Source organism: Lissotriton vulgaris, unplaced genomic scaffold (genome assembly GCF_964263255.1).
Source record: "Lissotriton vulgaris unplaced genomic scaffold, aLisVul1.2 SCAFFOLD_608, whole genome shotgun sequence".
Classification (NCBI taxonomy): Eukaryota; Metazoa; Chordata; class Amphibia; order Caudata; family Salamandridae; genus Lissotriton; species Lissotriton vulgaris.
The window spans coordinates 407,495-420,633 of NW_028248168.1; the positions used below are offsets into that span (position 1 = coordinate 407,495).

The 13,139-nt window shown below is 46.4% G+C and overlaps 1 protein-coding gene across 1 annotated transcript in view; it reads left to right on the plus strand.

Annotated features, from left to right (window-relative positions):
• The window catches only part of LOC147664903 (clusterin-like), a 239,867-nt gene extending 227,974 nt beyond the window's left edge, over nucleotides 1-11,893 (plus strand). Inside the window, exons 6-7 of the mRNA XM_086949904.1 lie at nucleotides 11,397-11,584; nucleotides 11,876-11,893. Coding sequence (XP_086806030.1) covers nucleotides 11,397-11,584; nucleotides 11,876-11,893 — 206 coding nt within the window. The remainder of the gene's footprint in view (nucleotides 1-11,396; nucleotides 11,585-11,875) is intronic.
• The last annotated feature ends 1,246 nt before the right edge of the window (nucleotides 11,894-13,139 follow it).

Sequence of the window (13,139 nt, forward strand, 5' to 3'; positions counted from 1 at the left end):
CCACCTTGTTTCTGGATCATTCAGACTGAAGCTGGCGTCAGCATGAGAGCACCACCATCTCGTGGCTCCGTCGTGGTCATTCCGCGAGCAATCATGGCAGCCGCTCCCCACCGGAAGCCTGCGGGAGTCGGGGGCCCCCAAGACTTTTGTAGAATCTTCACGGCTGAGGGGACGCTTTTCGAGAATGGAGCCCAAGCCCTAGCAGGCAAGCGTCCGAGTTCCAAGGTGTCCCAGGGCCATTTCAGTGGACCAGGCCCAAAACCGAAGAGCCGTCCGCCATTTTAAGAGTCATGTGGCAGCCGCCTATCGCTGCACTGCAAGAGTGGGAGCAACTCAACAACATGGTGAGCGAGACGCTGTAGCCGCAAGAGCGGGCGCAACTCAGCTGGATGGCCGCCACCTGGGGAGGCCCGTTCACGCCGCCTCCCCCACGCCCCCCCCCCCCCGGGCCGCCGCACGCCAATTTTCGGAGCAGCATTGTAGGATACCAAAACCAGTGCGGCAGTTTACTGGACATCACCTGGGTGCCATCAACATCTCAGCGCGTACTGCTGCCTTGGGACTATTCGCACAACAGACCGCTACTGACGAGGCCTCCCCCCGCACCACCCGGGACGCCCCACGCCAATTTTCGGAGCAGCATTGTAGGATCCCAAAACCAGTGCGGCACCCAGGCGACATCACCTGGGTGCCGTCCAGAACTCTGCACGTTGTGCTGCCTTGGGACTATTCGCACAAAAGACAGCTTCTGACCATTGTTGCTTTTTTGGGTGAAAAATGTTTAAATGTTTTTACAGTTTTTGTTCCGTTCATTATAGTTAAAAGTTAATAAAGTTTTAAAATCTAACTTTGTTGGAGTGCTATATATGTTTAAAAAATCGGGTGAATGGGGCCTTGAATCGGGTTATTGTCATGTGTGGGCTTTGCAAGTGTACTGCTACAAGATCGGACATTTCAAACTCAAATGCACGTTCTTTTTCTTACCTTTCCGAAGCATGGAGCGCAATAGCATGCAGAGAAAGGGTGATGCACGTGTTGAACACTGCCTGGCCTGGCAAGTTGCTGGCAGTGCCCCCCCCCGCCCGCTCCTGAAAGAGGGCACACACACACCGCCACCCCGAGTACTTCACAAATCTTTAAAAGACCATGCGCTTGTTCATGAGGCTTAAATGGTTTATCACCCCTTCTAGAACCCCTGCATCGACCCTCTGACGTTTCCTGGAAGAATTAGCACGTAACACAATACCAAGCCCTGTCAGCTGAAACCCCCGAGAAATCATGGGGCATATTATCAAGGGGGTTTATTTCCGCTTTTTTGGCTTTAAAAGCCAAAAAAAAAAGAGATAAAATTATCTCCCTATTACCAAGCTGTCGCTAACACCAGTTAGTGACAGCTAAAAGGAGATAGCGACCATCTTGGGCCCCGCTTTGCATATCAGTGATATTTATCACTAACGACATGCAAAGTGGGCGTGCCAAGATTTTAGCGACTGGAAACAGTCCCTAACCATCGCTATCTCCTATTACCAACTTTTGGAGATATTCGCGCTAAGCGCGAATATCTCCAAAACCTAACACCTGCCCTGAGCAGTTTTAGCCATGTTATCCAATGGGAAGTGGATAACATGGCTAAAAGCATTTGCTGGATAATGCATGAATATCGCTGACTTTTCAACGATATTCATGCATTGCGGCCGTTTTTTATCGCATTTGCGATAAACCTTGCTAATAGCAAGGTTTATGTGCGATAAAATTCGCCGATGTGCGGCGATAATTTTTGTCTCTAAACAAGTTAGAGACAAAAATTATCGCTAGTTGTTGGTAATATGCCCCCGGGTTTTTCCTTGCAGAAATCGGGAAGCGAAAGACTAGCACTGAAATCAGTAGTCTCACGCCTGAATCGGGAGGGTTGGCATGTCTGGATACTCTACAGCTGGGGCCATAAACTACATCCGCAGGGCTAGGTGATAGCCTAGGTCCGGCCTGGACAATCGGACACAGAGGAAGAGGAGTGTCAGAGGGTGCGGTAGTGAATAGGGTGAAAGGGAGGTGTCGGGCGAGCACAGGGTGTGATTCTCAGAGAAGAGCAGCGCAGATGGGGGGAAGTATATGGCCCATGCATGAGAGAAAGAGCGGGGGTGACCAGTGCGTGGGGGAGATGCTTGCGAGGGTGGGGAGCCATGCTGAGGATCGGCGGCGTGCAGAGAGTGGCCCTGGTCAAGGCATCTAAAATGGCTGCCGTGCACGACAAAATTGTGGCATTGGACAAAAACGCAAGATGGCGCAGACAATGTTTATCAATAAGGATTCATTTATAACAAAATATTTACTCGCAGTGACAAAATGGTGGTCAACACTTCCTGATTTCCATCGAATCGAACGTAAACAAACGTCATGCAGCAAAAAAAAAAAAAAAAGCTCACGCACAGAGCAGTTTTTAGCCATGTTATCCAATGGAAGGTGGATAACATGGCTAAGAGCATTTGCTGGATAATGCATGAATATCGCTGACTTTTCAGCGATATTCATGCATTGTGGCCGATGTGCAGCGATAATTTTTGTCTCTAAACAATTAAAACGAAGCACAAAATGGCGAATTCCCGTTTCGCTACCAGTTTGCGGCCCAGTTCGCAGCCCGTGAAGCGCTTTTACCGTGAAAAATCATTTTTTTTTTATTTTCCCCACGGGACCCTTTAATAACCCCAACAACATTCCTAGGGGGTCAAGAGGGGTATACCTTGCCCCCTTTCAATAAATTCCCCCTTTGTTTTTCACCTCTTCTTCTCTCTCGATCCTACCGAGAGATAAGATGGCGGCCGCTCCGGACTGTTTAGAATGTTGACAGACACCGGATAGCCAATCAGCTTTCTGCGCGCAAAGTTCCGTTTCGCGAAAAGTAAGCGGACCGGATCGCTGCCCGGAGCGCTGTTACAGATATATATCTTGTTTTGAACGTTAATTTCTCAAAAACTACTGGAGCACATATATTGAGACCTAGCAAAGGCACATCGGGCTAACAGTCCCTACAATTTTGCCAAGTTTCGTGCAAATCCATTCAGCCGTTCGAGCTAAAAGTGAGTCCAACCGCCCTATGGAAAAATGAATGGGAAAAACGCGTTTTGGGACCCCCCTTTTTTCTCGGCCCCCCCTTGACGAAACCCCACCAAATTTTCAGGGGCTGCTCAGAAACAAAATGTGCCATTTTCCTGAAAATTTCAGCCGATTCCGTCCACAAACGCCAAAGTTATTAGACATAGAATTTTCAAAAATCCCATAGGGAAAAAATCCTAACTATATATACCTACTGGCGAGACGCCAGTAGGTAATATATATATATATATATATATATATATATATATATATATATATATATATATATAATATAGTTAATATTATTTATATTTAGAAATATTGTAATTACAATTATTAGTGTCATAATATTTTAAATTAGATATATGTAAATAAATATATATGTGTTTTACTTTAAAAAATAATTATAATTGTTATATTTATTTTAAAGCCATTGCATATATTTTATTTTTATTACATCAGTGTTATTATTTAAAAAGAATGAATGTTTACTATTTAAATGTATATAATTATATATATATACATCGATATTAGTGACAACAATATTTTTGTCATTTACATAAGTATAGCATGACAATATTTTTGACATCGATGTTTATGTCACAATATTTTTGTATGGGGATATTTTGTCAGTGAACCCAGAGTTTAATCCGTTGTGCGTAGTCTGTTATGTATATTCTACCAAAATAGATTTTAAAATGTAGTAAGCCAGAAAGAGATTGAACATTTTTAAAAGTATTTGGTGGTTGCAAAAGAGCACAAATGTGGCGCTAGACTTTTGCCTTCATTTGATAATCCGTATCCTAGAAACAGAACACTGATTAGAGTTTGAAAATATAAATTATAGCAATGGTCAATGAATCCCAGGGTTATGTGATCCACTTTGGCCAAATGTGCATTTAAATTGCCATCTGTGAGGTAAATATCATTAACATAGGACAATGTTTCTGTGTCAATTTCTTGTTGAATTGAACTTACTCGGGCTGCAAGCTGACCTGGACTGTTCCTATACCTCTGCAGAAGCCTACAGAACCTTTTCTGGGCACCTAGCACTGTGAATGTAGTCAACTTTGCAACTTTCAGGCACTATATTTTGACAGAAAAAGCCATTGGAAATGTCCAATGTAGATTTGTATTTTTTAGAAACAATGTTATTAATCGCGTGCTATGTGAATTTTGATTGCAAAAGTGCGTGTATGAATATTTATTTGTCTATTGTCTGAGACTATGCAACAGGAATGATCTGGCTTGAGCACACGAAACAATGGATTGTTCATAGGAGAGTCAAAAGGCTCAATTACTCCTTGATATTTTAATAGTGATAGAATCTCCCTAACAGGGTGTTTATCTTTATGTTGAATAGGGATTGTGCTTGCACCTGCAGGCTGGACTTTATAGGTATAACATGATAAGGTTAGTCTTTATCCCAACCCACCTCATTGCGATATATAAGGCTGGGGCTTGAGCAACAGCATATTCTGTAGCATATGCTGCTTTAACTTTCTCAAGAACAATAACAGAAAAAGAAAGCATGAGTACATTGTCTCATGTGGGACTTTTCTGAAAAACTCAGGCAGCCAATCTACCTCAGCCAGGAGAATGTTGTACTCATTACCTAAGTTCTGCCAGAATAGAACTTTAATAGTACGCTGTTCTTTACTCTTAATTTGCATGTGTAACTCATAGACACCATCATGAGGGCTTGGCAGTCAATCTGGAGTTTCTAGCTGTACATAGTCATTAGTGGGTCTCACCACCAGAATCCCTAGAATAGTCTAGTGAACTATGGTGACCTGTGCTGCACTGTTCTTGCTCATGTTTTTTCTCAATTAGTATTCTGAGTATTTGTGGCACATTTATCAGAAATTCTGGCCACTTTCTCCTTTTTATATTTTGGAAGATTCTCTTCATTTTTTATGATGACATCAGAATAGCACTGTGAGTCCATTTTAGGATTCACATATTCCTCCAGTCTGCAGTCCCATTGGCCCCCTTTCTCTGACCATTCGTCCGGAGAGTCCTTAAATGAACGAGAAGGACATGTATCAGAATACTTTTACCTAGCAGGTTGCTTAAGTGTATCACAGTTACATAGATTGCAATGCTTTTGAGAAGACGCTGGTTGCAGAGATGAAGATTGTGCTTTAGCTAAAGCTTAGTTTCTATCCAAGTGTTCTTTAGAAGACTCAGATGTCTGTTTGGTAATTTTGCAATTAGGATGGTTCACCACTCCAAAATTAGAGGCGTTTGTATTCGTGGTGCTTGGTCATTTCAGCATCAGATCCACCTTTTGTTGGAACTGGCCCTTTTTGCAGGGTTTTCCCCAAACTTTCTGCCTACCTCCTGTATTTTTTCTGAACTGTTTTTGTTGATTCTAAGACTCTGGGTACTTTACCACTGCTGATCGGTGCTAAAGTGCATGTGCTCTCTCCTGTAAACTTGGTATGGTTGGTCTACCTCCGTTTGGCATATTTTATTAACTTGTAAGTACCTTGTACACTGGTAACCTATATACCCAGGGCCAGTAAAGGAAATGATGTGAGTGGGGCACTGAATACACCACCCACAGATGTAGCCTTTCAAACCTGACTCAGGACTCTGCCACTGCAGGGCCTGTGTGCAAGTTTACTGCCACAGTGACGTGGCACTTAAAGTATTTGCCAAGTCTGAAACTCCCATTTTATGACATACAGGTCACAAGATAGGCCCTAGGTTGCCCGTTGGGCAGGGGGCTGTGTAGGTAAAAGGTAGGACATGTGCCATTATTGTGTGGCATGTCCTGGTAGTGACAAACTGCCTATTTGGTTTCTCACTGCTGTGAGGCCTTCTCCTATTATAGGTTTTCATTGGGAATTCCCTGATATGTGTTTCAGTGGTAATTTCTCATATGAAAGAGGTAGCGTGGCCATGTTTGTTATGTTTGGAATAGTAGTGATCAATCCTGCTTATTGGTGAAAGCGGATTTGTTTTTACTATTTTGGAAATGCAACCTTTAGGAGCGGGTATTTCTCTGTGCTTATGGTACTTTGTGCCTTGCCTGGTTGTGAATTCCCTGTCTGGTTTTTGAGTGACAATGGCTGGTGATGTGCATTCACTGGAGACAGTCCCATGGGGGGGTGAGGAGTGTCCTGCCTTCCTGGGTGACTCATAGTTGGGCTGAATAGGCCTGGACTGCATTTAGAGTAGCAGGAGGAGTTTCGCTAGCACCTGAATAGGGCTGCGCCTGCGTTTCACAATTCGGTCTCCGCCCCACTAAAGTGTGTCTGGAGCCAGGGCTGGGGACTGAATGGGGGTGTTGTGCACTTCTAAAGTTGTTTGAAGTCCTCCTAGAACAAAGACTTTGGGAGTATATGTACAAGGGCTGTGACCCAATGATTTTAGATACTGTGTGGAACTTGTAGCCAGTCGTCGCTGGCTCTACAGACTGCACCTGGCCACTTATGCATGTCCAAAGTGTCACAAAGAAAAACTATGATAATGCATTTTCAATGCTTATTGAAATCTCTCATCTTTGTAAATAAAACATGAACTGTGACTGTCAGAAAGATCAATCAATCAATCATTACATTTGTAAAGCGCGCTACATACCTGTGAGGGTCTCAAGGCACTGGGGGGGGGGAGTCAGGGTTGAAGCCTGCTACTGATCGAAGAGCCAGGTCTTGAGAAGTCTTCTGAAGGCCAGCAGGTCCTGGGTCTGTCGTAGGCTGGTAGGGAGAGTGTTCCAAGTCTTGGGGGCGCCGCCGGCGGTGATTTTCCGGATGCGTGAAACTGTGGCGAGGGTGGCAGAGCAGGTGGCAGAGCGGAGGCTGCGGGTGGGGGTGTAGAAGCTGAGTCGATCGTTGAGATATGCTGGTCCGGCATTGTGTAGGGCTTTGTGTGCGTGAATGAGGAGTTTGAAGGTGATCCTCTTGTTGACGGGGAGCCAGTGCAGGCCTCTCAGGTGGGGTGTGATGTGGCTGCGTCGGGGAACGTCGAGGATTAGTTGTGCCGATGCGTTCTGGATGCGTTGCAGCCGTCTCAGGAGCTTGGTTGTTGTTCCTGCGTAGAGGGCGTTTCCGTTGTCCAGTCTGCTGGTGACGAGAGCCTGGGTGACGGTTCTTCTTGTGTCGGAGGGTATCCATTTGAAGATCCTGGGGAGCATTCTGAGGGTGTTGAAGCAGGAGGCGGAGACGGCGTTGAGCTGCTTGGTCATGGTGAAGGCGGAGTCGAGGATGACCACTAGGTTGCGTGGGTGGTTGGTGGGTTCTGGGGCAGTTCCTAGCGAAGTTGGCCACCAGGAGTTGTCCCAGGCTGAGGGGGATGCGCCAAGGATGAGGACCTCCGTCTTGTCTGAATTCAGCTTCAACCTGCTGACCTTCATCCATTAGGCGACGGCCTTCATTCCTCTGTGGAGGTTGGCTTTGGCGGTGTGGGATTCTTCGGTGAGGAAGATGATCAGCTGGGTGTCATCGGCGTAGGAGATGATGTTGAGGCTATGCCGTCGTGCGATGTGGGCGAGTGGTGCCATGTAGATATTGAACAGCGTCGGGCTGAGGGATGATCCCTGAGGAACGCCGCAGATGATCTCGGTGGTCTTGGAGCGGAAGGGTGGGAGGCGGACGCTCTGGGTTCTGCCAGAGAGGAAGGATGTGATCCAGGCCATGGCCTTCTCTTGGGTTCCGGCGTCATGGAGGCGTGCTGTTAGGGTGCGGTGGCAGACCGCGTCGAAGGCTGCTGATAGGTCCAGAAGGATGAGGGCGGCTGTTTCTCCTTTGTTCATAAGGATCCTGATGTCGTCGGTGGCGGCGATGAGGGCGGTCTTGGTGCTGTGATTGCTGGGGAAGCCGGACTGGGATGGGTCCAGGATATTGTTGTCTTTGAGGTAGCGGGTCAGCTGCCTGTTGACGAACTTCTCTGTGACCTTCACCGGGAAAGGGAGCAGGGAGATGGGCCGGAAGTTCCTGAGGTCGTTGGGGTCTGCCTTGGGTTTCTTCAGTAGTCCGTTGATCTCGGTGTGCTTCCAGCTCTCTGGGAAGGTTGCTGTCTCGAAGGAGATGTTGATTATTTACCGGAGGTGGGAGCGATGGCTGCGCTGGCTTTGTTGAAAACGTGATGAGGGCATGGGTCAGATGGGGACCCAGAGTGGATGGAGTTCATGGTCTTGACGGTGCCATTGTTGCTGACGTTGGACAAGGTGGTCAGGCGGCTGGTGCGCTTGGTGGTCGCAGGGGTGGTGGTCTCGGTGGTGGGGGTGGTGGTGTTGAAGCTGTCATGGATGTTGGTGATCTTGCAGTGAAAGAAGGTGGCCAGTGAGTCGCACAGGTCTTGTGATGGTGATATGTCGTTGGTGTTGGCGCTGGGGTTGGAGAGTTCTTTCACGATGTTGAAGAGCTGTTGTGTGCGTTGTTGTCTAGGCGGTTCTTGAAGGCGGTCCTCTTGGCGGTCCTGATGAGTTGGTGGTGTCTGTGGGTTGCGTCCTTGTGGGCGGTGTAGTTGTCTGGTGTTCGGTCGCGGAGCCAGTTCTTCTCCAGCTTCCGACAGGTGCGCTTGGAGGTTCGGAGGTCTTCGGTGAACCAGACGGCTTTCTTGTTGGCGTGATTGGTGGTGTAGGTCTTGAGTGGGGCGAGGGTGTTGGCGCAGTCGTTGATCCACTGTTTGAGGGTGATGCAGTGGTGGCGGGGTCAGCGGGGTCGGTGGGTGGTCCCAGGGTGAGCGCGGTGGTCAGTTGGTCCTCGGTGGTCTTGCCCCAGCAGCGGCGTGGCATCTGTTGGGTCCGGTGGTGTGTGGTGGGTTTCCTGAAGGTGAAGTGGACACATCTGTGGTCTGTCCAGTGGGGTTCAGTGGTGTGGTTGAAGGAGACATGGGGACTTGCGGAGAAGATGGGGCCAGTGTGTGTCCAGGGGCGTGGGTGGGTGTCGTCACGAGCTGTTTGAGTCCGAGGTTGGCGAGGTTGTAGATCAGGGCAGTGGAGTTGGCGTTGTTGTTGTTCTCGAGGTGGAAGTTCAGGTCTCAGAGGAGGATGTAGTCCTCAGGTCTCAGAGGAGGATGTAGACCTCATCCGCACCCATGAGGGCGTGGGTGCTGATGAGGTCAATGATGGCGTCGCTGAACTGTGGCCGGGGTCCGGGTGTTCTGTAGACGAGTGTTCCTCTGAGGGTGGTGTTGGGGTCGGTGTGGATCTGGAAGTGCATGTGCTCGGCAGTGGTGAGGGTGTCGTCGGTGCTGGTCGAGACTCTGAGGGTGTCCTTGTGGATGATGGCGATTCCCCCTCCCACTCCGTTGGTGCGGTCTCTGTGGGAGATCTTGTAGCCCTCTGGGATGGCTATGGCGATGTCTGGTACCGAGGTGGTGTTCAACCTGGTCTCCGTCAAGAAGGCGACGTTGGGGTTGGTTGAGTCTAGGAGGTCCCAGAATTCGATGGCATGCTTGCGAGCGGAGCGGGTGTTGAGGAGGATGCATCGGAGGTGGTTGGGTTCTCTGATTGATGTTTTGGCGGGCCGGATGCTGGAGAAGCTGCAGTTCCGGCAGGTGAAGGGCCCTTGGGTGCGATCAGATACAGTGTTATTAGCATTATTAGAATGGTGAAAAATAGGAACAGTTCAATCATGCTAAAGAGAGCATGTTGGGAGTACCCATCTGCCAGGCATATTGGAATGAACCAACCCCATACCTTAGTACTGTATGTCAGGAAGCTGGCCCTAGTGCATTAACAAATGCACCCCAAATTGAGTGTGTATACATGCTCACTTCTTCTTGCATGGCTCTCTTCCTTCTCAGCGTGATGTCAGGGATAGCGGAACTGCATCTCGGTCACAGCAGCTTTCCATGATGTAAATGTAAATGTACATGTATTTATATAGCGCAAATCGCCCACATCGCAGGCATCTATGCGCTTGCTTAGGGAACCCGTCCTGGTATTCCCCTGTGAGATACCCCGGCAGGGTATCCACAAGGTGAAAGCCAGGCATCCCACCGCGAGAGGCCGTTGTGGAGATTAAGCAAGCTATTGCCCAGAGTCGCAGAGTGTGAACCTGTGAGTCGAGTAGGCACCAGAGTGAGAATTATCGAGTCCGTGGAATTATTGAGCCCAACCCCCGTCGGGGCGGGGAATTGAACCCTGGTCCAGGGCTGATCTCAGCTTCCGGGTCTGCCGCCTCTAACCCCCGAGCCACACTTCTCCATGATGATGCCGGTGGGAAGTGAACCTCTCACTGACTTCAGCATCAACACTGTTTAAATAATAATATGGCACGCTTATCCCACTGTGCCAAGGGTGCAGAACAGCGTCTGTAATTAGTCTAAAGCTGAAGAGTCCTCTGCTACAAGAAAACAAAAATGAGGCATTGTGTTCTCACTTGTGCGTGCCTGGAACTGAATGTGCAGACTACAGGGCTACAATGTAGAGCAGAAATAAATGTGGGCATGGCATATTCTCTCATTAGGGAAAACATGTGTACACCACTATTAGAAAACGATGCAAAATTAAAACAAAAAGCTAAAATGGAGACTGAATGTAAGCTATATAACTCTGGCATTGGTGCAGAGAGATAGCTTAAGAGTGCCCTTGAAAGAAGGAGACAAAGCACTTAAGGGATGATCTTACTAGGGCGAGCTTCTGATGATGATTGATTAGCATGAAATGGTTGGCCTTATCAAAAGAATCAATGAGGTCTAACTGCAAGAACACAATACCCAGAGCAACCTCAATGATGTGGCCTATCTGAAAATTTGCCTGAGATCAGTCATGAGATCATATGGTAGGAGTGTTTTAAAAATAAAAATAAAAAGCAATTCCCAAAGGGGGGCGTAAACAGACGGGCTTAGGTGTGGGAGGCAGAGAAGCAAGCAGCCCAGTAGCAGTCTGCATCTGGATTATTTAAAAAATGTATAAATACAAAATGGGAAGGGGTAGGGGAGCAATGGGGAAGAGCACAGGAAAGACTGCATTCCTGTGTTAAAATTGGAAAAAAGAGTTCCTTACATCAGCAGTGAAAGAACCCAAGTTATACAATAAGAACATGGTAAATATGAAATGTTCCAGAGATTAAACAATGGGCATGATTCACAAAGAGCATCCACACTCATGGTGGTGGCCCCACAGCCGTGGGGGGAGTTTCTGCACTTGGGACTGAATCTCCGCAATAAGACTCCCCCACAACCGCGGGGCCTCCGCCATGAGTGCGCAGGCTCTTTGTGAATCATGCCAAATATGTCTTCGCCAAAACTGAGACGAAGCCTGAGAATGACACTTTTGTTGCTTTTGGACCTTACGAAATTTTGGCATAGTATGTTGGGTCCTGCTTTAGCCTGTCTTTCCTTTTTTTCAGAATGTTATAGCAAACGATCAGGTGAGGGTACAATCGAAGAACGGTATCAAGAAGCCTTGAAGATGGCTGAAAAATACTCAAGACTGTATGAGGATCTGCTTCAGAGATTCCAAAAAGTAATTCAAAACAAAACCAGCGTCTCAGAGAATCCCGACCAGGGGCCACAGCCGAATGCGGAATTCGCTACAGTAAGTTAGGCTTTTATGTTGCAAATCATGTGGCCTTCGTGGTAAATCAATAATATCTGGTAAATGATGCAGCCACAGTATGAAATAAATCCACTGGCCCGCCCCAGTGTCCTTTATTTTATCAACAATGTATTCACAAAAGGTGAACAAGTTGTAAATACTTTAATTCTAAATACTGCCCATAATTAGCTGCAGTTTAAAGAAAATGGCTTTAGTCCAGATGACTACCCCCAAATACCCCAACTTAAACATGTAATTTAAAATAATATCTAACCTGTTATATTGTCCTAGATTGCCATTGTCTGGTAACATTGACAAACCATTTGGCACCATGGTTTATGGCCTCACCATAACCATGTGATGGCAATATTGAACAATATTAAACAGTGCAACAGTAAGCAGTGGTAGTTGCCACTTGGTAGTTATGATTTGGACCACATTTCCATAGGGAACTGATTTTTGGGATTGGTAATAACTTTGAGGCTGTTTGACTTACTTTCATGAAACTTTGCAAACAAAAGTCTCATCCACTTCAGCTCCATCCTGGAATTTTATGGGGTGATCCATCAAGCAGGGTGTAGAAAATAAGGGGGGAGGGAGGGGGGCGAAACATGCTTTTCTGAAGCTATTTTCCATAGGAAAATTGAACAGAGATTCAGATTTGGTGTAAATCCGTTGAGTAATTTTGGAGAAATTAAGGTTCAAAATTCATGTATATTTTATAAGTTGTGGCCATTTGTGGTGCATGGTTACCTGTCAATAAGTTATTGAACCCTTCCCCATGCTGTGCAAACCCTTCATCCATACGCAGTTGGCATAGTAGAGTATGGCTATAGTCAATTACTTTATGTTACAAAAACCGTAAACATTTACTGAAAAAACAACGTTTGAAGTGACGTTATAGTTAGATGAAACTGTCAATTAACAACAAACATTTTACACTTTGCAATTAATTGTCAGTGCTTATGATCGGCTGCAAAACATGGTGGTGCGGTTTGTCACATTTAGTTAGGTGAAAATGTCAATTATGAACAAAATATTTATAACTTTGCACTTAATTGTCAATGCTTATGATAGTCTGCCACATTGTGGCTCTGTTTGTCTCATTTAGAGACCAGCACAACAATAGTTAATTATTAATTCAATATACATTAAAATGAGTCACCCCTTCCTTCCAAGCCAGTCTTATAGCTTTGGGGGCCTGGAATAATCTAAATGTTCACACTTGGAAGAGTGTGATAGTAGTTGTGTTGGTACTGGTATTGGCAACAGTGGCAAGGGCACTGGGTGGTGCAAGTTGCAGTGGGCTCCAGACAAGTTCCCTGGCACAGTTTTTTTTTCTTCACAAATTAGCACTAACTAAAAGAACACTGAAATTCACCAGTGATAGTTAACTGAAGTAAAACACGGTTGAACGGAATTTGGCAAAAAGCTAGATATACCCAGAAAGCGTGCTGTTTGTGATTCAGTGTAAATCCGTCCAGTGTTGTTTTTGAGAAATTAAGGTTTAAAAAATCTATGCATATTTCATGCTTTTCGGACGTGCATGGCATGG